The sequence below is a fragment of the Archocentrus centrarchus genome, chromosome 13, assembly GCF_007364275.1.
Source record: "Archocentrus centrarchus isolate MPI-CPG fArcCen1 chromosome 13, fArcCen1, whole genome shotgun sequence".
NCBI lineage: Eukaryota > Metazoa > Chordata > Actinopteri > Cichliformes > Cichlidae > Archocentrus > Archocentrus centrarchus.
This window is the reverse complement of record NC_044358.1, coordinates 16032555-16057367: the sequence shown is the minus strand read 5'-3', so window position 1 is coordinate 16057367 and position 24813 is coordinate 16032555. Positions and strand designations below refer to the sequence as shown.

Sequence of the window (24813 nt, the reverse complement as noted above, 5' to 3'; positions counted from 1 at the left end):
ACTCCAGATAGTATTTCACGGATGATGATGGGAGTGAAGGAAAACCTGACATTGGCCTGCACCAGCTTGCAGACAGGAGTTACCGTGCCCTCCACAATTACTGGAACACAGACACAATTTTTTTAGTTTAGCGTCTGTACACCACTGTCTGTGGATTGCAAGTCGAACAATCAATATGTGACTGAAGTGCAGACCTTCAGGTTTAATTCAAGGGGTTTTATGAAAATTTTGCATCAACTGTTTAAGAATTACAACCATTTTAATGCACAGTCGCTCATTTTCAGAGGTTCGAAAGTAATGGGACAATTGACTGACAAGCAGTTTCATGGCCAGGTGAGGCCTGCTCCCGTCTTATTTTATGGCAAATGAAGCAGACATAATATGGTCATCCATCCATCCATCCATCCATCCATTCTCTTCTGCTTATCCGGGGTCGGGTCGCGGGGGCAGGAGCCTAAGCAGAGAAGCCCAGGCTTCCCTCTCCCCAGCCACCTCCTCCAGCTCATCCGGAGGGACCCCAAGGCGTTCCCAGGCCAGCCGAGAGATATAATCTCCCCAGCACGTCCTGGGTCTACCATGGGGCCCCCACCCGGTGGGACATGCCCGGAACACCTCACCTAAGAGGCTGCCAGTAGGCATCCTAATCAGATGCCCAAACCACCTCAACTGGCTCCTTTCGATGTGGAGGAGCAGCGGCTCTACTCTGAGCCCCTCCCGGATGGCCGCACTCCTCACCCTATCTCTAAGGGAGAGGCCAGCCACCCTTCATAGGAAGCTCATTTCTGCCGCTTGTATTCGAGATCTTATTCTTTCGGTCACTACCCAAAGCTCGTGACCATAGGTGAGGGTAGGAACGTAGATCGACCAGTAAATCGAGAGCTTCGCTTTTACACTAAGCTCCCTCTTCACCACGACAGACCGGTGCAGCGTCCGCATCACTGCAGAAGCAGCCCCGATCCGCCTGTCGATCTCCCGCTCCCTTCTCCCATCACTCGTGAACAAGACCCCGAGATACTTGAACTCCTCCACTTGGGGCAAGAACTCGTTCCTGAGCAGGAGAGGGCACTCCACCCTTTTCTGTCTGAGGACCATGGCCTCAGACTTAGAGGTGCTGATTCTCATGCCGGCCGCTTCACACTTGGCTGTGAACCGTTCCACTGCGAGCTGGAGGCCACCCCCTGATGAAGCCAGCAGGACCATCTGCAAAGAGCAGAGATGAGACTCTGAGGCCACCAAGGAAGAAGCCTTCCGCCACCTGGCTACGCCTAGAAATTCTGTCCATAACAATTATGAACAGACTCAGTGACAAAGGGCAGCCCTGACAGAGTCCAACACCCACAGGAAACGAATCCGACTTATTACCGGCTATACGGACCGAGCTCTCACTGCGGTTGTACAGAGACTGAATGGCCCGCAACAACAGGCCAGACACCCCATACTCCCGCAGGACCTCCCACAGGATACCCCGAGGGACAAATGCCTTCTCCAAGTCCACAAACTCCCACGCACACTCGAATATCCTTGAGAGGATAAAGAGCTGGTCCAGCGTTCCGCGACCAGGACGAAAACTGCATTGTTCCTCCTGAATCCGAGGTTCAACTAATATGGTCATTCAAAGTGTTGAATTTGTATTTAAAGTAACTTTAATTTTAAATATGACGCCCAAACAGCTGAGACATGCCATCATTAAGCTCAAAAACCCAAATAAAGCCACCAGAGACACAGCAAAGACTTTAGGAGAGGACAAATCAATGATCTGCTGCACTGTTAAAGTAAAGGAACGCACTGAGCAGCTCAGCAACACCAAAAGGCCTCAAAGACCACAATCATTTCCACGGTTAAGAAAAACAACTTCACAACATCTAACCAAGTACAGAACAGGTGCATCACTGCCAAAGTCTACAGTCACAAATGGAAATGCAGAGAGTTTACAGGACTAGGAAGGTCAGATGAGACCTTCTCCTTTGGAGAAGGAGAGAAACCTCTGGTGAGCCAAAGCATGCCACATTATCTAACGTGGTGGAGGCAGCATTACGGCACGAGCATGTATGGCTACCAGTGGAACCGGGCCACTAGTCTTTATTGATCATGTGACTGCTGGTAGAAACAGGATGGATTCTGTAGTGTACAGGGTTGTACTCTCTGCTCAGATTCAGCCAAATGCTGTGAAACTGATTAAACAGCACTTCTGAATGCAGGTTATTATCCTCTCAATGGATAATAACCCAAAGCATTCTGCAAAAAGAACCCGAGAGTTTCTCAAGGTCAAGAAATGGAATATTCTTCAATGGCCAAGTCAGACACTTGATCTCAGCCCAACAGAGCAGCTTTTCACTTATTAAAACTGAATGCAGAGAGGCCCACAAACAAGCAGCAACTGAAGGTGGCTGCAGTAAAAGGCCTACCTAAACAATTTCCCTTGCAGAATCAATAAAGTAGCTGTCTCTCTGTCTAGCTATTGGAGTAACTCAATGGAGGAAACATCTGGTGATGTCATGGGTTCCTCAGGCAGACGCTGGCTGCAAACTTTTTTCATCCAACTATTCAAAAAACTCTTTACATTTATAAACAGCTGATGCTATTTTTTTTTTTTTATAAAACCCCCTTAATTTAAAGCTGAAAGTCTGCACTTCAGTCACATATTGACTGATTTATAATCCACTGTGGTGTGTACAGAAGCAAAACTACAAAAGATTTTTTTATTCCCATAATTATGGAAAACACTGTGTCTACTAAGCCTGTTCCAAATACATGTGGCCAGTTGTTGGACAACTCCTGTTAGTTACAGCTGACCATTTATGACAATAAAAGTCCACATTTAGCCAGCATGATAGCAGGTTACTTGTCAGGATACTATCAGCCAAGTGACAGACCATCTAGGCTAATGCTAAATCCAACAGTTGACTACCACATGTTTCAGCATCTGTGCTGTTCTGATTTCCGTGCAGATGGAACTTCATTTGAGCCACAAACTCAGGTAAACCCACAGCCTACAAAGCTGTTCATGTGTATACAACATCCTCATTTCCCTCTGACGCGCCAGATGCTTCCTCTGCCGTCACTTTAAAGTTACACCGCAGCTCTGCGCGCCTCAGCCGCCTCATCTCTGACCTGCTGGAACTCAGCACGTCGCGATGGGACGGGCTTGGCATGCGGCGCCCTGATTCGCTGTCGTCTCCGGATACTAAAGCCTCGCACACGGTGCATGCCTGTCCTCTGTTCTTTAGCTGTCAGTCCGTCCGGTCGGCCAGCAGCAGTCGGCGCTCGATTGGTTTTGTCTGGAGAGACCATGGCAGACCTGGGGGATAATGTTACAATTCCTGAGTTCAGCTTCCTTCTCCAAATGGATCCCTACCTCAAACCATACGAAAAGGACTTCAGGAGGAGGTAAAGCGCGGCTCAAAGGGCGGTTTTGTAAAAAATCAGTCCCCAGGCAAGCGAGCAAGACCCACGCTCACAGTGGCATTCGTGTCTTGCAATAAAAACACACAAACGCTAGATAAAAGCGGTGTTTGCAGCACATCAGAGGCTCGCCGTGTCTTCACGTTTGACATTTTAAACGGAGAGAGGTCGCAATGTTCCCCACTCGTGCACAGTGGCTCATTCCCCCCCCTCCCACCGAACAGCTGAGTAGCACGCGGGGGAGAGAAGAGCTGCTCAGCTTATGCAAAATATAATAAACCGCGACCAGAAAATCTTCGTTTTATGTGACAAGTTGCTGAAAAAAGCGAGTTGTTTCCTGACTTCCTGTGTGTGTAGGCACGTATTTCTCAGTCAGCTGACGTCCACGTTGCTTCCTGAGGTGGTGCTGTCGGATACGTGCCTGTTTATGTGGTCCAGCATCTTCAGAGCAGCCTTTGCTTTCTACAGGCCTTACCCTTTATAATAATCATGTTCCCTAGTATACCCCCTCTTCAATCTATCCGCGTGTTGTCAGGGCTTTATTTTAGTGTGTTGGATCCAGAGTAGGATGCTTCTTGCAGGAGAGGATGCTGCAGCAGCTGATGGTTTGTTTTTGCAGTGTTAAAGGCTTTGCTGTACCAGTGACCCCTTCATGCACTGTGCACTAGGCTGCATGATATTTTTTTCCAGCCTAGACTTGATCTGTGGACAAGGTCATGTCTGAATCAAGGTCTTCAGCACCTGTGTGTGTGGTATTTGTAAAATGTAAAGTGTGTGTGTGTGTGGGTTCATGCATTAATTGAGTAGCAGTTTAGTTCATATTATATTGAAATGCACATAGAAGAAGATTCTAAGACTTTATGCCTGGGCTGCACTGAGAGTGCCTCTTACAGGGCACACTAAGAGGGCTTGAACCTCAAAAAGTTATTTCTTAGATGCAAAGCAGATTCTTTTCACTGCCTCAGCGACTGCTGTGCAGTATCCACAGTACTGCAGTTTTCATGCAAACATCTCTAAAAAAACACTTGTAATTCAGTGAAACTTTACTTCATGAAAATGTCTGTTATTTATAATTTAGCATTATTCTGGTACCTCAAATCTAAATTTATAGAAATAACATTCCAGAGGCAAAATGACTCTGATGCAAACTGGATTAAAAATAAATAAATAGTTCATCCTCATGTGACACTTTATACACAAATAATACTCTTTTTCTCACTGAAGACCAGTGGAAACTCTCAGGTTGATCATAATAAACATTTAAATTGAGAATAAGTGTACAAAAACAGTTTGAGTGCCATTTATGCCAAAAGCTTTCAACTTTACAGACATTTCATAACTGGAAACATTGTGACACACTGAACGTTACGTGCGTCACGTGTGGTTGTGACATGTGTCACAGCAAATGGTGAAGGGTGAAAACGCAATTCTAAAATGGAGCCAAAGTAATAATCATGTAATTCCCATGGTTTCCTTGGCCAAATACAAAATTATATCACATTTGATTTCAAAATTCATGGAGGACATTCTCTGATCCTAAATAGTTCTCTATAACTTTGTTGTCTGCTAAATTTGTGCATACTTTTTTCGAAAATTACAACTTTTATTTGTATTTTAAGTTCTAAAAATTATTTGTACTCTTCACAGTAAAAAATCCATCTTTCTCTACCCAGATTTAATGGGGGTTTTTTTTGTTTGTTTTTTTTGTGAATTTTGGTCAAATGTTATGTCAAAATGAAAAAAAAAACCAGTAACTGCACAGTCACACATGCAAGGTTGTGCTGAAAAACGTGATACCAAACCAGGCAAGGTAAACAGATTTTAAGGTGAAATATAAAAGTAAAATCGAAAGTAATCAAAAATAGCCAATTATGCCCTCGACTCCTGAGGGGTAACAGCAAAAAGAGTGAAATTTCCTCCATCTAATCATGTGGAAGAATTAAGAACAACTCAACTTCTGCTAAAACCACAACTCCTTATTTAGAAGAGATCTGGTGTGGTCTCCTAATTACCTCTAACTGGAGTCCAAAGGTGCAGAACATGGCTTCACCCCATACATGCCCGATTGCCATTTTTTTTTCCTTTCTCTGAACCCACGTGAAATGAAATCTGATCAGAATCACTTGACGACTTAGAGAAGTCATTTACAGTTCAGTATCTTAATTTAAAAAATGAAAACGCATAAAATATATTATTTAAAATTAATAAAACCCTACTTCCCCAATTCGAACATGTGACAAATGACTTTTTTTTTTTTTTTTTTTTGGTGGCACACGTAATGCAACATTTTATCTCTGAAAACTATGAAACTGACAACAAAACAATTGAATTCTTTTTTACTGATATTAAAGTTCACAGAATTTTAGCATTTTTTAATTTTATTTTTTTCCCCATTTAGTCTGAATGTGACACGTAACTTCCCACTGTCCTAAAAATAAATAGAAAGGTATACCAAAATAATAAAGTGATAAAAATGCTTAATACTCAGATGACTACATTTTACTGTAAAATGTTTGGTTAAAGACCTTTCCATAGCAGTCAAAAATATGACACAGATAACGTGAAACAGGCCATGGGGGTCGCACCCATGAAAATCTTGCTAAATCTGCTACTGACTCTTGTTCAGTCAGTGTCATTTATTGGACTGGATGATTGAAGTCTGAAGAAACAAGACATATTTCCATCTCAACAATTTAACAAGCCGGGGTCTCAGCAGCATGTGGAAGAACCACACACAGCCACAGCAGCCCGGCACCTCCTCCTCATGCTGGTCACCAGCTCGGTCACACACTGCTGTGGGACGGCATCCCATTCTTCAACCAGCATTTGTTGGTCAGTCTGGCACGAACTGCACACCTGAGCTGATCCCACAGTGTCCAATGGGGTTGAGGTCAGGACTGCAGGCAGGCTCGTCCATCCTGTCCACTCCTATTTCTGGAGGTAGTCTCTGATAAACCTCGCTCTGTGTGGGTGAGCGTTGTCCCAGACTGTGGAGATGTGGGGTACCCTCCGGTTGCAGAAGCTCATCTTGATGTCTCTCTGCATTGAGATTGCCTCCAATGATGGCGCGCTTGATTGTCAGCACCTGGGGTACCAGAAGCTCAAAACAAGAGTCAATAGCAGAATAAGCTGTTTGGCTTTGGCAGAGAAGATTTGGCAAGTTTTTCATGGGCGCGATCCACAAACTCAATTCTGCTGCACAACCCACAAAAGCATTTCCCTACAAATGTGGCTCCTTTTTAAGGGGAAATAAACAGGTTTTCCAAAAGCATCAGATTTATTGCCAAGATGGATTGTTACCACAAAGAAATGATCAACCAAGCACACATTTCCTTACTTTTTGTATTTGCTTATTATGATCACTGAAAGTAAAAGTAAAAAGGTTTAAATTTCTGCAGCACTTTACAGACACATGGTACAAAAGGAGGAAAAAAGACTTGTCCTTTGTTGGTACATGCACTGGCCTCATGTACACTAACCTCCAAGAGTAAATAGACACTGTAAAGTCAATAAGTTGTGCAGTCTCTCTGCTTCATACTTATATGTCCGATTTGTTTCTAATGAATTTTTAATTGTTGTGAATGCATTTTTCCCCTGATAATCAGGCTAGATTAAAAGGAAGGGATGGCAGAGTAGTAGGTACACAATGCTGAAAGCTGATCATACTGTAAGCTGTTTTGTGGCTGTGAGAGCATCAGGTTTATTTTTATTCTTTGGCCCTGTTCTCCACCTCAGCCTAAATGAACCTTATGCTGGTTTAATTCATTTAAAAGGGGCATTTCCTGCTTATGTACTTTTTTAACTTACAGTCTAACGCCGATGATGAGCTACAGCTCAGATTACCATGGTGTCTGCTCACTGCAGGGTCAGACCCTGAAACTAAGCTTTAAAACTCTGCTTAGGGACTATATAGTTTTATCAATTTTCATTGCCATGTCAGATCTGGTTTCTAATGTGGCAGATAAGGGACCGCCTGCTTTGTATTTCAAGCATGTAAGCAGGGCTCTAGCCTTGCAGACAGATGAGCGTGTCAGCTCCATCTCAGACACAGCTTGGGATTTTTAGGCTTCACCGAGCCTTAGACGTGTCTCAAACACCTGTCCCGCTGATGAAAGTTGCACATAAATTATTTTACATATAGGATCGCTGCTGTGTGAAGGTTAATTCTTGATAAGCCCCTGGTGTTCTGAGGCCCAGAGTCCAAACACCATATCATGAACACAGGCAGAGAAATCAGGAGCTTTCTCAGGCTGTGGGTGTCACGCTGTGTCCCAGTACTAAGAATTTAGCTGGCTTATCAGAAAGAAACCTATGACCACAGAGGCTGATTCTTTAGATTTCACCATGATGTCATTGCTCAAGGCTGCTCAGGCTGTGGTTTGTTCAACTGTAGTTCAAGCCAGATACAGCTACTGTGCACAGACAGTTGAAATGATTCCAGTAGATTTTGCAATTCTGCCATTCTAATTAGTTATTCTGTGGTTGCAGGCGGCTCTCATTTTATCAGGACGCTAGTTTCAGATTGATTGTGAAAACAGCCGTTGATGTTGCATGCGGGTTACAGCCCCAGTGAGCAGTGCCCTGTTGATATCCTTCATTATTTACTTTTCCTGTTGCGCAAGTCTGCAGGAAGTGCTGCTAGGATTTTGCAGCTTTGGGCCCTATGCATCTCTTAAATTGGATCAAATGAAAGTAGGGAGTATTGGGAATGCCGCTTATTACGGCAAAGATTTGCGTATGTCATCAGAATTCATTTCAAAGCAAAAGGAGTTATTCTCAGTTTTCTGTGTGTGATGGTGATGTAATATATTTAAAGAAAAACTAATTATTGACTTTGAAGTGATGACTAAATGCACACACTCAAGTGAAAATGTAAAGAAGGAACTGAAGGTGGGAAAAGGGATAACGTGCACATTCTTGGTTAATCCATTTGGTCACAAAGGAATTTTGGTGGAAAAAAAAAATTTATCTTCTGTTTACATAATCTTTTTAATTCAATTCAATTCAATTTTATTTGTATAGCACTAAATCACAACAAACAGTCGCCTCAAGGCGCTTTGTATTGTGGGTAAAGACCCTACAATAACACAGAGAAAACCCAACAGTCAAAGCGACCCCCTATGAGCAGCACTTCGAGACAGTGGGAAGTAAAAACTCCCTTTAAACAGGAAGAAACCTCCAGCAGAACCAGGCTCAGGGAGGGGCAGTCATCTGCTGAGAGGGGAGAGAGACAGGACAAAAGACATGCTGTGGAAGGGAGCCGGAGATTAGTAATAATTAATGATTAAATGCAGAGTGAAGTATAAACAGAGAAAATAAGTGAATAAAAAGAAACCCCCCCAGCAGACTAGGCCTATAGCAGCATAACTAAGGGATGGTTCTGGGTCACCTGATCCAGCCCTAACTATAAGCTTGATCAAAAAGGAAAGTTTTAAGCCGAATCTTAAAAATAGAGAGGGTGTCTGTCTCCCGAATCCAAGCTGGGAGCTGGTTCCACAGAAGAGGTGCCTGAAAGCTGAAGGCTCTGCCTCCCATTCTACTCTTAAGTATCCTAGGAACCACAAGTAAGCCAGCAGTCTGAGAGCAAAGTGCTCTATTGAGGTGATATGGTACTATGAGGTCTTTGAGATAAGATGGTACCTGATTATTCAAGACCTTGTAGGTGAGGAGAAGGATTTTAAATTCTATTCTAGATTTAACAGGGAGCCAATGAAGAGAAGCCAATATGGGAGAAATCTGCTCTCTCTTTCTAGTCCCTGTCAGTACTCTAGCTGCAGCATTTTGGATCAGCTGAAGGCTTTTCAGGGAGCTTTTAGGACAGCCTGATAATAATGAATCACAATAATCCAGCCTAGAAGTAATAAATGCATGAATTAGCTTTTCAGCATCACTCTGAGAAAGGATGTTTCTAATTTTAGAAATATTGCGCGAATGCAAAAAAGCGGTCCTACATATTTGTTTAATATGTGCATTGAAGGACATATCCTGGTCAAAAATGACTCCAAGATTTCTCATAATCTTTGTATGTGAAGAAGACTCCCCATTTACATGAACTATTAGATAAATATGATTCAAACCACTGCAGTGCAGTACCTTTAATACCTATAGTATGCTCTAATCTCTGTAATAAAATGTTATTGTCATTAGTATCAGAAACTGCACTGAGCAGCTTTTAGGTAGGAGATGTCAAGAATAAATATTACAGGACAATCTATATAGAAAGTGATGTACTCAGTTGTACACAGTGAATGGATAGAGCAGGTTTGTAACAATGCCTGTTGTTTTAAAATGAATTCATGTTTTATGTGCCTTCTTTAAAAGTAGCTTTGGAAGCGTTTATTGTCTTTGCTTGAGGGTCAGCAAAGGTGCGAGTTAAACATCTTGAATTTTGTTTCTGTCAATCAACTTCTGAACAAATGTTCAGCTCTCTCTTTAGCCTCATTAATGCAATTCACTAAGAAGGACATTAATGACATTAGTTGATATTCACCTTGCTCCTGGCCTGTATGGAAGCCCTTTTTGATGTGAGCAAAGATAAAAAGCATAAAGCCTTTTTCGTGTCTTTCTCCAGGCTATTGCAGACTTCCTTGACACTTCTGTGCTTCAGCTGTCACCATCAGTCATACACAACACAACAGACCTTAACAGTCGCTCTAAATTTAGATGTCCAGTTGTATAACAGTGAGTGTATGAAAAGGGTACAGAGTTCAACTCGTCTGTGGAGAGAATTTCAAAACGCAGTTTGTAATCAGACAGCAAATATTAATCTGTGGCTTTAACTTGGTTAAGATGTCAAAGTAACAGTCCTTTTTATGGTTCCTAAATCCATCACTCAAAGGAACCCAACAAAGTTGCTGCAGAGAATTTTTAATCACATAAAAAATATTTACTTGCAGAAACACAAATACAGAAGATGAGGAGCCCCAGCAGGGGGAAAGAAGGGAGAAGGCTTTGAACCAGCCGAGCATTGTAACATCTTCAGTCTGACAGGCACATTGTGCTCGCCATTCCACGGGGGGAATGGCGAGCACAATGTGCAGCACCGTATGGCAAAAGTGACGTCACGTCACATCCGCTGGCGCCGCTTTGGTGTTTTGGGAGGTTGTGCCCTTCTCAATTTTTTTAACCTTGCTCTTTGTGCTGCTGCTGCTCCAGCCGGGATGGAGACAGGAGTGTACAATCATACTGGTTCTCACCGCCATTTTAATGATATATCAGTACAGAAGCTCAGGGATCCACAGATTATACAGAGGAAGATGTTACAACAGAGTGAACAGATGACTTTCTGTAAGAAACTCCTTTGCTTTCTGATTTTGACTTCTTCTCCTCCTGTACCAGCGCTGATGTGGAGGTTTTGTCTGAGCAGTGATACCTATCATTCAGCAGAATAATGCAGCTGGTACTCGTGCCCCAAGTGCTGGTATAAATGGTATGAAACTGTGGCGATGTCATCGTCGGCATGCAAAGCGACCAATGTGGCAGGGTGGTTAGGGTTAGGCCCTTAAGTGTTGAATAATGGTGGTGCATTATTCAGCCCGACAGGGTCTGGTCTTTTCTTCTGACTTCTTCCTCTAACATGCTTGACTTTAGTGTTAAAGAACTCTAAAAACAACACCCAGCGCGTCAGCTGCTAAACCACGATTGGATAGTTAGAGCTGAGAGGGACATCAAAGTGCTTAAGTGCTAAAATCAACATGACAGCCTACTTTTCAGTTGTGCTTCACCTCATCAGTGCCATCTTGTAACAGGACTGCACCAGAATGGCAGCGTAAAAGATGGCACAGCACAGAGGGTGGTGAGAGTCAGGAAGGCATTAATGCTGTCAAACACACAATGGAAAACAGAGGACTAAGTGAATTTAGCCTTTGGATTCAACATGTCAGTGAGCGGAGCAGCAACAGCAGGAATGTTCTTACAGGATCTTCTGTAATGGCCCCAAAAAGCACGAAATCTCATACCTGGAGGAGGGTGCTGAAAACAGCATGATTGCTTGTGTGTCTATTTATCTCAGATATGCTCCTGTAGTCTGTCCAGACTAGGCAGTTTTGCCAATTTACAGTCAATATTTCGCCTCGCCCAGTCCTTGAAACACTTCTCTCAGCTGTCCAGTGTGCTGATTCTAAGAGGTCAAGTAAATAACATCATTCAGATATGTTTCTCACCCAGGCAACCCATGCCAAAAATATGTTGCTTAGTCTCTGAAATGTGGCAAAGGACTCTATTTTAGTAAAAGATCTGGAGTCACAAATGCAGACACTAAATTGCCAAAAGTATTCGCTCATCTGCCTTCACACACATATGAACCTGAGTAACATCCATTCTTAATCCACAGGGTTTAATATGATGTGCCCCCCCCCCCCCCCCCCCCCCCCCCCCACACACACACACACACACACACACACACCCTTTGCACCTATAACAGCTTCTGCTCTTCTGGGAAGGCTTTCCAAAAAGTTTAGGAGTGTTTATGGGAATTTCTGACCATTCTTTCAGAAGCACATCTGTGAGGTCAGACACTGATGTTGGAGAGAAGGCCTGGCTCACGGTCAAAATGCCTTAATACTGAAGCATTAAGAGTTCCATTCACTGGAACTAAGGGGCTGAGCCCAACTCCTGAGAAACACCCCCACACCATAACCCCCACTTCCACCAAACTTTACACTTTACACAATGCAGTCAGACAGGTACCGTTTCCCTGGCAAGCACCAAACCCAGACTCCTCCATCAGATTGGCAGATGGAGAAGTGTGATTCATCCCTCCAGAGAACACGTCTCCACTGCTCTAGAGTCCAGTGGTGGCGTGCTTTACACCACTGCATCCAATGCTTTGCATTGAGCTTGGCGATGTAAGGCTTGGAAACCCATCCCACTGGCACCTGTAATATCCTTTTGGGAGGTCTGGCTTGGTTGCCAACACATTGCCATTTTAAGGAAGAGGGTAGCAATCCAGCTTTTGTGACACTGTTGACCTACCTATACAGAAACAGCCACACCAATCAGATTTGTCAGCCACGAGAAGGTTAATGTCATGACATTCAAGCATGAGCAGAGTGTCCTGCATGAATGTCATGCTAGAAGATATGAGTTTGGTTTGGCACATCAGAAACCAAAAAAGCTGCATTTATAAGATTTAACACCTCAGTTTGGTGGGATTCAGTCAGATGCATACAACAAGAGTCAAGCAGCTTACCTCCTCACTAGAAATGACCAGAGAGTCAGAGCAGAACAGAACAGAATAGAAAAAATGACGTGGTTGCAGCAGACGAAATGTCAGCACCTGATGAAGACACAAGGCGGCTTTCTGATTTTTGACAAGTGTGTGAATCAGACAAACCTTCTCTTGGTCATGATATGGTTCCAGCTTATTGCTTGCTGGTGCAGTTGTCTTCACTGCAACAAATACGATGTGGCAATATTCTAATTTTTTGTCCATAACGTAGGGGCTGCTGTAACACTGATGCGAACTAGAGAAAGGAATGGGCAAGAAAAATGACAGTGGTTCAAATTTCTGCTGGCTTCGGAGCTTTTTTGTCAGACCAACCTTTCATTGTTTCTGTGCTGCAGATACATTTTGTTTCCCCAACAAGTTCAAAACCGTAAAGACATAGACTTTGTGCTCGATTGCAGGAGTTTGAGAGGCCCGCACACTCCACCAGACTAAAGCCAAGCGACTCCTGAACTACTTCCCATACGCCAAAATTCAGAAGATGACCACCCTCACCGCAGTCTTTACCAATCTCAATGACTGACTATGACCTGAGTTATAATGTTACATTCATCCATTCTTGCATGGACGCACACGGCAGTTTTCACTTCTGCACGTCGATGCCATTTTTCCAGAAATATCCAGATGCTTTGTTTGCAACCTCTTCCTCAAGCACAGCAAGGCCAGACAGGTAGTCAAGGGAAGAATCACGACTCTGCTCTTTTATGAGGTATAGTGACAAATGCACATCGCCTAGACCTTCACTCAGAGCCCATCAGGCTCTTTAACAGACGGAGGACTCAGAGAACCATCTCCATCTACTCCATCATGAGAAGACGGGAGAACAAATAATTTTTCCTGAGTCTGTGTGAGAAATTTTCTATGCCGCTGTCAGCCCTGAAACTAAAAGGTTTTCCATCATTATCCAATTATAAGTCACTCATTGTACAGTTGATAGCTTAAAAAAAGACATTCCAGGAGGTCTGTTTCATAAATAATGAAGATTAGGTTAAAATCTTTCAGCTGTTGGTTATCATCGTTATGTTTCTGGTCACCACCAAAAGTTGTTCTGCATTGTTATGTTTTTATAATTGGAGCTTTGAGGCAAGATAAAGGTTTGTGTAATGTCTAATCGAGTGAAGGTGACCCTCAGATGTACTTTGAGTTAACTGCTAATTAGCACACCGGAACACTAAAATAGATGACTATGTGGTAAACATTAGACCTTGTAACGTTAATTAGCATTAGCAAATTAGCATTGTCACTGTGAGCAATGAGCATCCTAACCCGCGTGTGTGTGTGTGTGTGTGTGTGTGTGTGTGTGTGTGTGTGTGTGTGTGTGTGTGTGTGTGTGTGTGTGTGTGTATAAAGTACTGTGTGTACTTTATATATACAGACTGATTGTGCTTTTGTCCAAGTCAGGAAAAAACCCTGTTGCCAAACGTCATCTTGATTTAAATGCTGCATGTTGTGTACAGCTGTGTTGTTCACGTGCTTTATTAATGTCTTAATTATTGTAACTGCTCAGGTATTTCTTTGAACTCACTGGTTTATTTTCTCAATTTCAAAAATTAACTGAAAAACTTGCTGCTGACGCCACAAACAGAAAAGCATCACATTAAGCTGCTCCTGGTGGCTGTTAAATTAAAAGTGTTCAAGGATAAAGGATAGATCCGAGGCAAAAGGCTCTCAACCGAGCCCACGTTTTGTAATTTAATATAAATGAGACAAAATCTCCAGAGAGACGAGTCCCTCTGGAGCGATCCTCCTGTCCAACTCCCAAGAGGGGAAATACTAGTTGGCATCCACTGCTGCTGGTGGGCATGGGAAGATGCCAGCTATTCAACTTTTCTTTGTGTTTTTTTTTTTTGTCGTCATATTATCCAGTCTTCATGTTATGCTGATCTTTTTTTGCCCACTCCACTTCAGCCTCCTGCAGGGTTTGTTTCTTTTGTGGCCCAGAGGAGGGGAGATCTTCTCCCACTGGAGATGATCGATTCTCTGCTGCTTCTCGCTGTCCTTCAGAGCTGAAGTCAAGTTTCTCCAGCTGTTTCTGAGCCTCATTTCCTGTATTCAGGAGTGTCCCCAGCTGGTCTGCTTTCTTGGACAACCTCTGAGCCTCAGATTTCTCAATGATGAGGTTTTTTTTTCTGCCTTACCTTCTCAAGCACCTCCTAAATGCTAACTTAGATTTTTTTTTGCCAGCTCATTAGCCTTCTTTTGTGCCTTCTGGACTTTGGTCTTGGTTTTCTCCCTCAACATTTGTGAAATCACAGCCAGCTCAAGGCTTCTTAAATTACCCACAGGGATTGGTGCCTCAATGTATTTGAGGGTAGCACAACACAATAATACCCCCCAAAATTTCATTCATTGCTTTCAGCCCAATAGTTTTAATTTTCTCGACCAAGGAGGTCATGTTTTAGGCAGCATTTGCTTCTGTGCGTTGTGTTGTTCTGTCTGTAAACACGATAGCTTGAAAAATTTTGAATGAATTCTGATAAAACTTTGTAGGCGTGCAGAGTGGGGTCATGCTAACAATTCATTAAAATTTGGTGTATATCCACTGAGGTCTTCAAGGTCAACTTAATGATTTATTGGTCAACAACACTGACAAAAAGCCTCATAACTTAGTAACTATAATTCTTACAGCTGTGGTGTGTGTGTGGTCAACATATAGAAAGTACCATATAAAGATTTAAAATATCCTGTCACATTTGACCTCTGACCTCATCGCATATTGCACTTCTTTTAAGTTGACCCCAAAATGTGTTCTATCTTTAAAGAAAGTGTTGCCAAGAGGAAGAGAATGAGCTGCCGAGTTAATTAGAAATATACTGTAGAATAATGTTATTTAATAAGCTCAAGTTATTCAAATCAGTGCCCATTATCATTACCTACTCCTACATAATGCTTGTGTAATCAGAGTAAACATGTCACATCTAATTTTTACTGCACTAAAAACTTATTAAAGTACATTTTAAAAAGAGCCACAACAATTAAAGGCAGACTGTTATTTTTGTTGCCATATTGTAGTAGAGTAATTGCCATTAAAGATAATGGTACAGCACCACAAATACTGACTTTGAATTTAAACAGAAAAAACATTAGCCTGAAAAGGAAAATACATTTTTACTATTGAACAGAAAAGACCAAAACATGAACAGAAAGCGGTTTTTGGCAGATGGAACGGACGTAAGACGCCCGAAGCTTTTTGGTCCTGGAAGGCACTGATCAGCTGATTTTAGAGCCTCCTCCACGACAGCTGGAGGAACTTTAAAGCTGGAAAACTTTGAACATGAAGAAAACTACAGATTATGATTTCTCATTAGATCCCAACTGATCCTGTCTTTGCGTCCTGAATAATTATTATGAATGATTGATAAAATTCAGGGTATTGTGCCACATTAATGTGTGCAGTTCACGTGCTTTGGTTGTGATCAGCTGGTCCTCTAAAGCTGCAGGTATTTATTATATGCCTGCTGTTTAATTACGTCACACATATCCTGAAGTCTGAATGGACTTCTCTTTGAGCTTCATCTTAATTAATAATAGAAATCATTGTTATGATGATTGAAACTGATTGATGACCTGTACTCGGTGCCCTAGCACAGCATGTAATGCAGCTGGACGTAACGACAACAGTTTCCTTTCAACTAAAAATTGCGGAGTGAGTATTACAGGTTTTAATATTTGGCTAACTTGATATTTCGAGTGAAAATACGTTTTCTTTCTGACACTGTCAGTTATTTGACATGAGGCTGAGAATGTTGCTGTGCGAAGCGGTGTTGCAGTAAGTGTGATGTCTCAATTGTGCCACAGGATATTTTTCTTTTCCAGTATCTTTGTAGCTGGAGAAGTTATCCAAACCAAGAGAGATAAGAGATCCAGGACAGAAATCTGTTCTTCAGATCTATAATCTCCTGCTGCTCTATTACCACTGAATGGGAGACAGGACAAAACACTTTTGTAATTTCAAGCCACAGGGATTAGTAGTGTCCCTGGTCACGCGCTGCCTCAAAATGAGCAGCAGTGTATGTCACTGAACCTGAAATATTGCTTTGTACTATGGAAAAGTCTTTCATAAAATTCAGCCTGATCGTTTGATGTTGTGGTTTTCAGTGATGATAATGATAAAAATGCACATCATTCAATTACTTACGCTTCATTACTTTGCAGATCAGATATTCATATATCATGTTGCTTTATAGATTTTCCATAACCTGCCAAGAAATGTAGTTTTCAGTGAATGCAAGGAGGAAGACCGAAGTTTAGACCTTTACTTGCAGTTGTGGTACTAATCATGGCCGACAGTGAAGAAAAAAGGTTGCAGATTAATGGGAGGATGTTTTCACAGGGGAATTTTGTCTATATACAGTCCTGTACTGTACTATTGGTACTTTAGTAAATGATAGAATTTGTAACTAATGTAACAAATTTGGAAATGTATAGAAATGTAGAACCAGTGCAAGGATCGAGGAGAAGGACTGGGCACCGAGGGGAGCTTCTGACTGATTTACTGCTGGTAGACTTAAAGATTGTTTGTGCTGTACCTTTTGTCTTTATAGGCACAGGTAATTAATGATGTGGGAACTGAGCTCATCCTATTGTTGTGATCTAAAGTAGAAACCAATGTTTCCACACATCACTGGATTTTGGCTTTTTGAATCCCTCCATCCAGCCTCCTTGAACCCATTTGTAATGATAATAGACGTGACTTTCATGCCTTTTAATGCTTTGGCAGTGAAGCTCTGCCACTGTGTGAATCCATCCTTTGTCCCTTTTCTCAGTGTATTCTTGAAACAGTGACAAAATGGCAAAGGAAGCATGTGGCAGCATTCGTTGGACTTAAAAGGTTTACATTTGGCAACCACAGTCTGTACCCACTATGCTCAACACAGGGAGCAGCTGCTGAGAAATGGCGCTGTTACTTCAGCCCATCATCACTAGCCCCAGGGCATTCATAGGCCAGTCTGAGCTTGGCTTCGGGGCTATAGGGGAGGGAGTGCACTTAACTCTGCTGGCTGAAAGAGGCTTTCTGTACCGGGAGGGGATCTGATATGGACACCAGCTTGGCTGCAGGAACTTAAGTGAGATAAATTGCAAAGTAGTTAGTCTGTCCTTTGCAGTTGAAGGTAACAGACAGGTTTATCTCTCAGGATATGTCTGTAGTCACACATTCTTGAAGCAATGAGGCAGGTTTGCATCCTGAGGGTAGACCTTGAAAACATAATGTTAGCATGGAAATGTTATGAGGCACTGAATGCGTTTCAGTTTTGTTTTTTTAATGCTGCAAATATATGCTAACAAATGCATACTGATATATGCATGAAGTGTTTAAGCATTAATGTGGTTTAAAAATCTTTTTACAGTCACTAGAGTAGCATGACATGAATGAATGGTGAGTCCATCTACTGTCCAATCTAACTGTCTAATGTGACAGCCAGGAATATTTGTGCAGAGCGATATCACTGAGTAGGGGCTTCATTTCCTGGTAATGGTGCGAGTTTGCTTTGATAATTTGGTGTTTAGTGATGTTTTTTTGTCTGCTTATAATAATAATTTAAAAAAATCTCAGTGCAATCACAAATGTTCTTTTTCTTTTATGACCTGTAAAATGTAGTAGCCTTTGTTTATAAATTAATATATGGTATGCCATGTTTTTATATGTAAAATGTAACGCTAGAATAAAGCCTTTGTCATGCACCTTACAAAATACAAGGAAATGAGGAGAGCTACTCGTGGTTGGGGCATTAAACAGTTACTTTACTAACTCAAAATAATCAAATAAATACATGAATAATAATCGCACAGTGAGAATTTTTACAAGAATTCTTTTATTGCCTGTTTTGAAAGTTACACAATGCTAATCCATCCATTAATGTAGAATAAGCATTAATAAAATGACAAATATTAAAGAGCAGTTATTAACCAGTTATTAAAGACTCCAGAGTTTACTATAAATACACACCTGATGTTGTCCAGGGACAGGTATCTGGGGGGGGAAAAAAGGGAGGAACATGCAAGCTGATGTAGAAGCAGAGGAGGCAGCTCGATGCAACGGGAGGAAAAATCAATTACAAGTTATTCTGTGCAGAATTCCTGAAATCTATTCAGCATCACTGAATCACGATATACTGTATAACATCAGATCAGATTGTACATCACGTGGTGGATTTCCATTCATGCATTTTTTTTTTTCCCTGTGGTTTGAAGGTATGACCTGCTACAGAAGCAGCTTTTCCAGCTGGAGGAGGCTGAAGGAGGCTTTGACCAGTTCACACGCAGTTACAATACCTTCGGTGTGCAGCGAAGGCCCGACAACAGCCTGTATCTCAGAGAATGGGCTCCAGCTGCAGAGGCCCTCTTCCTCACAGGCGACTTCAGTAAGTAGTCTGAGGAGAACTGTCTGATCCTGAATGGCATGGCACCACAGCGCTGTGCAGGTGATATCCAAAGTTGTTTCCTTTAAGCTTACTGAAGTTTTTCATAATTCTTGGCACAATATGGATGTGGACACCCTTAAAGCTCAAACTTGTCGCTATAACCTCAAAGCTATATGTCTTTTTTTTTTTTTTTTGGGCCATCACTTCACAAAATATTGAGTCTTATGTGCTGGGCAATCTGCATTTGCTTTGCTCCCAGCAGGAATCCTCGGTGTGCTTTAACAAAGCATAGGGCATGCTGATGTACCCTCTGCATTTCTACAGTAGCAATCATTTTCCAAATATAAATTAAAATGCTAAAAGGAAACTAATTTAAAGCTACGTAAACTGTTTGGACCAAAAGGGGGAAAAAAGAGATTTCAATGCAGACTGAAAGGTTGCATGTCTTCATGGTGCATTAAATAAGAAATTTGACTCTTTTTTTTTTTTTTTTTGCACTCCTGAACACAAAAGGGCTGCAAATTAAGAAACCGCAGAGTGTGTTGTGGTTCAAGGGTGTCATCGCTTTTAATCAGCCAACCAGGGAGTAGGAAATGTAGAAGATATTGATTACACAGGATAAACTTGCATACTGAAGGGTAGCTTTTGAATGTTGGGAGTGCTTGTTAATATTTTAGGGGCTGGTTATTTCATCATCGCTGGCAAAGTTGTTGAGAGAGTGCAACCTCAGTGTGTGCACTGAAATCTTTATTCCCTCTGGTCCCAACTCTGAAAGTAATTTCAGGTTAATAGACTTTTGGATTTTAATTTTAGTTAATGATTTATTTTATTTAAAGTAGAAATACAGCAATGTTATTTATCTTTATCATTATTTAACTTGGTTGAATGAGATTAGGTTTTTCTCTTTGTCATCATCATCATCATCATTATTATTATTATTATTATTATTATTATTATTATTATTATTATTATTATTATTATTATTATTATTGGTCCCTGTTCTCCCCTCTGGTATACAATCTCCCCAGACTTATTAATGTCTGCAGTTAATTGCTTTAGTACTTCATACAGTGTGCAAAACTGCACATGATATGCAAAAAAAATTGGCCATTTGTTTATTGTCTGTGCACATTTTCTGTGCTGCTTTGTTCTGTCTGCCGCCCCCTTTTTTTTCCCCATACTTCCTCTGTTCTGTTTCCTCCTTTAATTATCTTCCTAGGACCTTGGGCAGCAGCTCAATTCCAACATTCAATTCTGTGAAAGATTACATTTTGACACGGCTCAGTCATATTATTTGATTTCAATTTCATAGTAAATGTGGAAACACCCCAGCAGCCCTAGACATGAATATGGTGCAGGTTGGGTGCATAATGCACTGTTTTTTTTGTTTTTTTTTCTTCTTCTTCTTTTTTTCAGAGGGGTTTAAGCAAAGGGAGATAAATAAATTGTTAAAAAATATGACTTGGCTTCCCTGTGAAAGTGTTGGCGGTGTATCCGGTCACTTCTGGAGCATCTATTTTGATTTATTCTCTATCCTGCAGCTGTTTTTGCTCATGAATAACAAGATGATGTGGGTTACAGAATGAAACATCCTAAAATGGCATGCCGAGGTGGTCACTTTACAATAAATGTTTTGTGTCCTAATGTATTCTTGTCAGTCAATGGCAGCTGGGAGTTTGTGGGATCAACACATTATGAATATGCCTTTCTGTTGTTGTTGTCTCAGAGATAAAATTCAGTGAGCAGAGAAGTGGTGCTTTATCAGTTTTTCTTTTAGATGACTGAGTCTGCTGCTTTTATTCACTGCTGCAAAAGTCACAAAGATACTTTAGAGGGAAAAAAAAAAAAAAAAAAAAAGGAGGAGGAATTATGTAAGAAGGTTTGGGGTGGTGGGGAGGTTAAATGGTGCAAAGACAGATTGTACAAGTCGGAAAAATAAAGAGGTGCTGTGACCACGGGGGGGATATTGAAATAGAACAAAAGCCACAGTGATGACTACAACTACAAGCTGTTGTTAGCACAAGGCAAAGTGGCAACACACTGCAGTAATAAGGAAGACTAAAGCTGCTAATTGTTATATTTACTATTAAAATTAATGAAGCGCCCTGTGGACTGACTCTGAAATTTCTCATTTTGCCTCCTCCTAGTGGTTAAATAAAATAAGCACAGGCATGGGGGGGGCATACATTTGCTGTGAAATAAAAAGTATGCTACAAGGTGCTGTTTTCACAATTTCAAAAACACCACAAGCAAGATGAAAGTGAGAGGGCGGTATAACCTATGTGGTGGGTGTGTGTGTGTGTGTGTGTGTGTGTTAACTAATTGGCTGCTGGAGTGTCCAAGACTCAAATTGCAGTACTGTCAAAAGTCCTGAGCCACCAACCTCTCAATTTTTTTTATATCTTTATAGGATAATGGGAAATGTGTGTGTGTCATATTGCAAGCGTACATGGAGCACAGGAAATAAGGCATAAACAGTTTGTACAATTCTAACGAGCTTGAAAGTCAATATTTGGCATTCTTCAACCTATCCTGAACTCTCTGAGGCAGCGTTCTTGTAATTTCTTTAAGGAGTCTTCAGGAACAGTTCTCCAGGCTCTTCTTTGGATGCTGGCTGTCTTTTCATTGTGTTTTCTATCAACATGTTCTCACACTGCTTCAGTAATGTTTCGGTTCAGGCTCTGGTGAGGCCAGGCCGTGACTGATGGCGTTCCATTATGTGGTTTTTGGTTCAGTTGTGCTTTTACTGCATTGGCAGTGCATTTGGGATCATTGTTCACTGACTACAATTTGAACCAAAGATTGGAAATTTTGATCATCACTTCACAGGATCTGTTCACAGTTCAGTTCTTGTGTAATCTGGCATACATCAGCCTTTTCTCCCCACTTCCCTTCCCTTAAGAAAGGCCTCTTAATAGCCACTCTTCCTCTGAGATCATCTCTGATGAGACTTTGGCAAACAGCAGATGGCTCAACTGAAGGGCCAGATGCATCTCTCGGGTCCCGTGTCAGGATTTTTTCCTATTTCTTCTGAACGTGACCTTCGGATACTGTTCATCTGCTCTAAATGGTTATTGAGGCCTACCCTCTTCTTCTTTTGGACTCCACTTTTCTCATATAAAATATATAACGTGCCAAGTTTTCAGCTAACAGTAACAACTTGGTGATTTCCAAAATACTATTTTATGCTTGTCAAACTGTGTTATCTTTGGAGTTTTTCACCTGAAAAATGGGAACAAATTATGTGTTTTTGTGACAGGCTGCTAGTAACGAAGTGCCTAAAGAAAAAATTTTAATTTGGCTCTTTGCTAAGTTGTCTGTGTAGACACAACACTGGTTCATCGCTTGAGTTGGATGCTTTATTTTTTTAAAAGCTTGAATGATTAATAGGTCAGTGTTTAAAACACTTTGTTCTAGACCAGTTTAAAAATTACAAGTCTCACTCCCTGGAAGCAAAATATAAAAAAATGAGGGGTTGTTATGCTTTTGGTAGCGTTTGGGGGCGTGTGGTGTGTATCGTCAACATGTAGAAAGTACTGTATAAAGATTTATATCATGTCACACTTGACCTCTGACCTCACTTTTACATTTCACATCTGCCTTTCTTTCAATGACCACAAAATGCATTATATCTTTAAAGAAAGTATTGTCAAGAGAATGAGCTGCCTAGTTGCCTAGAAATATAGTATAATATTTGAAAATAACCAAGTTATTCATGTCCAGTTATTTACAGATCAATAGCTTTTATCATTACCTGCTCCAACATAATGTTTGTGTAATCAAAGGAATCATCTGTCATGCTTTCCTGATCTGATTTTGGAACACAAACTTCTTAAAGTTTTAAAAGAACGAAGAAAACAAAATGAACAGTGTGGGCATCCCTGGCAGAGGTTTGTGCTCTTGGAGTGCTTCTTGTTTAAAATAATAACAACTTTTTGGAGTCGCTGGGTGGGGTGCTGGAGGGTGCTCCATCTGGGGACTCCATAGTCTTCCTGGGAGACTTAAACGCTCACGTGGGCAATGACAGTGAGACCTGGAGGGGCGTGATTGGGAGGAACGGCCTGCCCGATCTGAACCCGAATGGTGTTTTGTTATTGGACTTCTGTGCAAACCACAGTTTGTCCATAACGAACACCATGTTCGAACATAAGGATGTCCATAAGTGCACATGGCACCAGGACACCCTAGGTCGCAGGTCGATGATCTATTTTGTAATCGTATCATCAGATCTGCGGCTGTATGTTCTGGACACTCGGGTGAAGAGAGGAGCTGAGCTGTCAACTGATCACCACCTGGTGGTGAGTTGGATCAGGTGGCGGGGGAAGATGCTGGACAGACCTGGCACACCTAATCGTATTGTGAGGGTGTGCTGGGAAGGCCTGGCAGAAGCCCCAGTCCGGGAGATCTTCAACTCCCACCTCCGGCAGAACTTCGACAGCATTCCGAGGGAGGCTAAGGACATTGAGTCCGAATGGACCATGTTCCGCACCTCCATTGTTGAGGCTGCTGCTCAGAGCTGTGGCTGCAAGGTGGTTGGTGCCTGTCGTGGTGGTAACCCCCGAACCAGATGGTGGTCACCGGAGGTGAAGGGAGCCATCAAGCTGAAGAAAGAGTCCTATCGGGCTTGGTTAGCCTGTGGGACTCCGGAGGCAGCTGACAGGTATCGGTAGGCCAAGCGGAATGCAGCTCGGGCAGTGGCCGAAGCAAAAACTCGGGTGTGGGAGGAGTTCGGTGAGGCTATGGAAAAAGACTTTCGGACGGCATCGAAGCGATTCTGGCAAACCGTCAGGCGACTCAGGAGGGGAAAGCAGTGCTCCACTCACACGGTTTGTAGTGCGGGTGGGGTGCTGCTGACTTCAACTGAGGCTATAGTCGGACGGTGGAAGGAATACTTCGAGGACCTCCTGAATCCCGCTGACACGCCTTCTGTAGTGGAAGCAGAGTCTGGGGACGAGGGAGATGACTTGACCATCACTGGGGGTGAGGTCACTGAGGTAGTTAAACAACTCCTTGGTGGCAGGGCCCCTGGGGTTGACGAGATTCGCCCTGAGTTCCTGAAGGCTCTGGATGTTGTAGGGCTGTCTTGGTTGACACGCCTCTGCAACATCGCGTGGAGATCTGGGGCAGTGCCAATGGATTGGCAGACCAGGGTGGTGGTCCCCATCTTTAAGAAGGGAGACCGGAGGGTGTGCTCCAACTTTCGGGGGATCACACTCCTCAGCCTCCCCGGTAAGGTCTATGCCAGGGTGCTGGAAAGGAGGGTGCGTCCGTTAGTCGAACCTCGGATCCAGGAGGAACAATGCGGTTTTCGACCTGGTCGCGGAACGCTGGACCAGCTCTTTATCCTCTCAAGGATATTCGAGTGTGCGTGGGAGTTTGCCCAACCAGTCTACATGTGCTTTGTGGACTTGGAGAAGGCATTCGACCGCGTCCCTCGGGGTGTCCTTTGGGAGGTCCTGCGGGAGTATGGGGTGTCTGGCCCGTTGTTGCGGGCCATTCAGTCTTTGTACAACCACAGTGAGAGCTTGGTCCGTATAGCGGGTAATAAGTCGGATTCGTTTCCTGTGGGTGTTGGACTCCGTCAGGGCTGCCCTTTGTCACCGATTCTGTTCATAATTTTTATGGACAGAATTTCTAGGCGTAGCCAGGTGGCGGAAGGCTTCTTCCTCGGTGGCCTCAGAGTCTCATCTCTGCTTTTTGCGGATAATGCGGTTCTGTTGGCTTCATCAGGGGGTGGCCTCCAGCTCGCAGTGAACGGTTCACAGCCGAGTGTGAAGCGGCCGGCATGAGAATCAGCACCTCTAAGTCTGAGGCGATGGTCCT

General features: G+C 42.5%; 1 protein-coding gene across 1 annotated transcript in view; it reads left to right on the top strand.

The window, feature by feature from the left end:
• The first annotated feature begins 3205 nt into the window (after nt 1-3205).
• Nucleotides 3206-24813, top strand: part of gbe1b (glucan (1,4-alpha-), branching enzyme 1b) — a 94262-nt gene continuing 72654 nt past the window's right edge. The window contains exons 1-2 of the mRNA XM_030744335.1: nt 3206-3387; nt 18821-18990. Of these exons, the coding sequence (XP_030600195.1) occupies nt 3206-3387; nt 18821-18990 (352 nt within the window). The remainder of the gene's footprint in view (nt 3388-18820; nt 18991-24813) is intronic.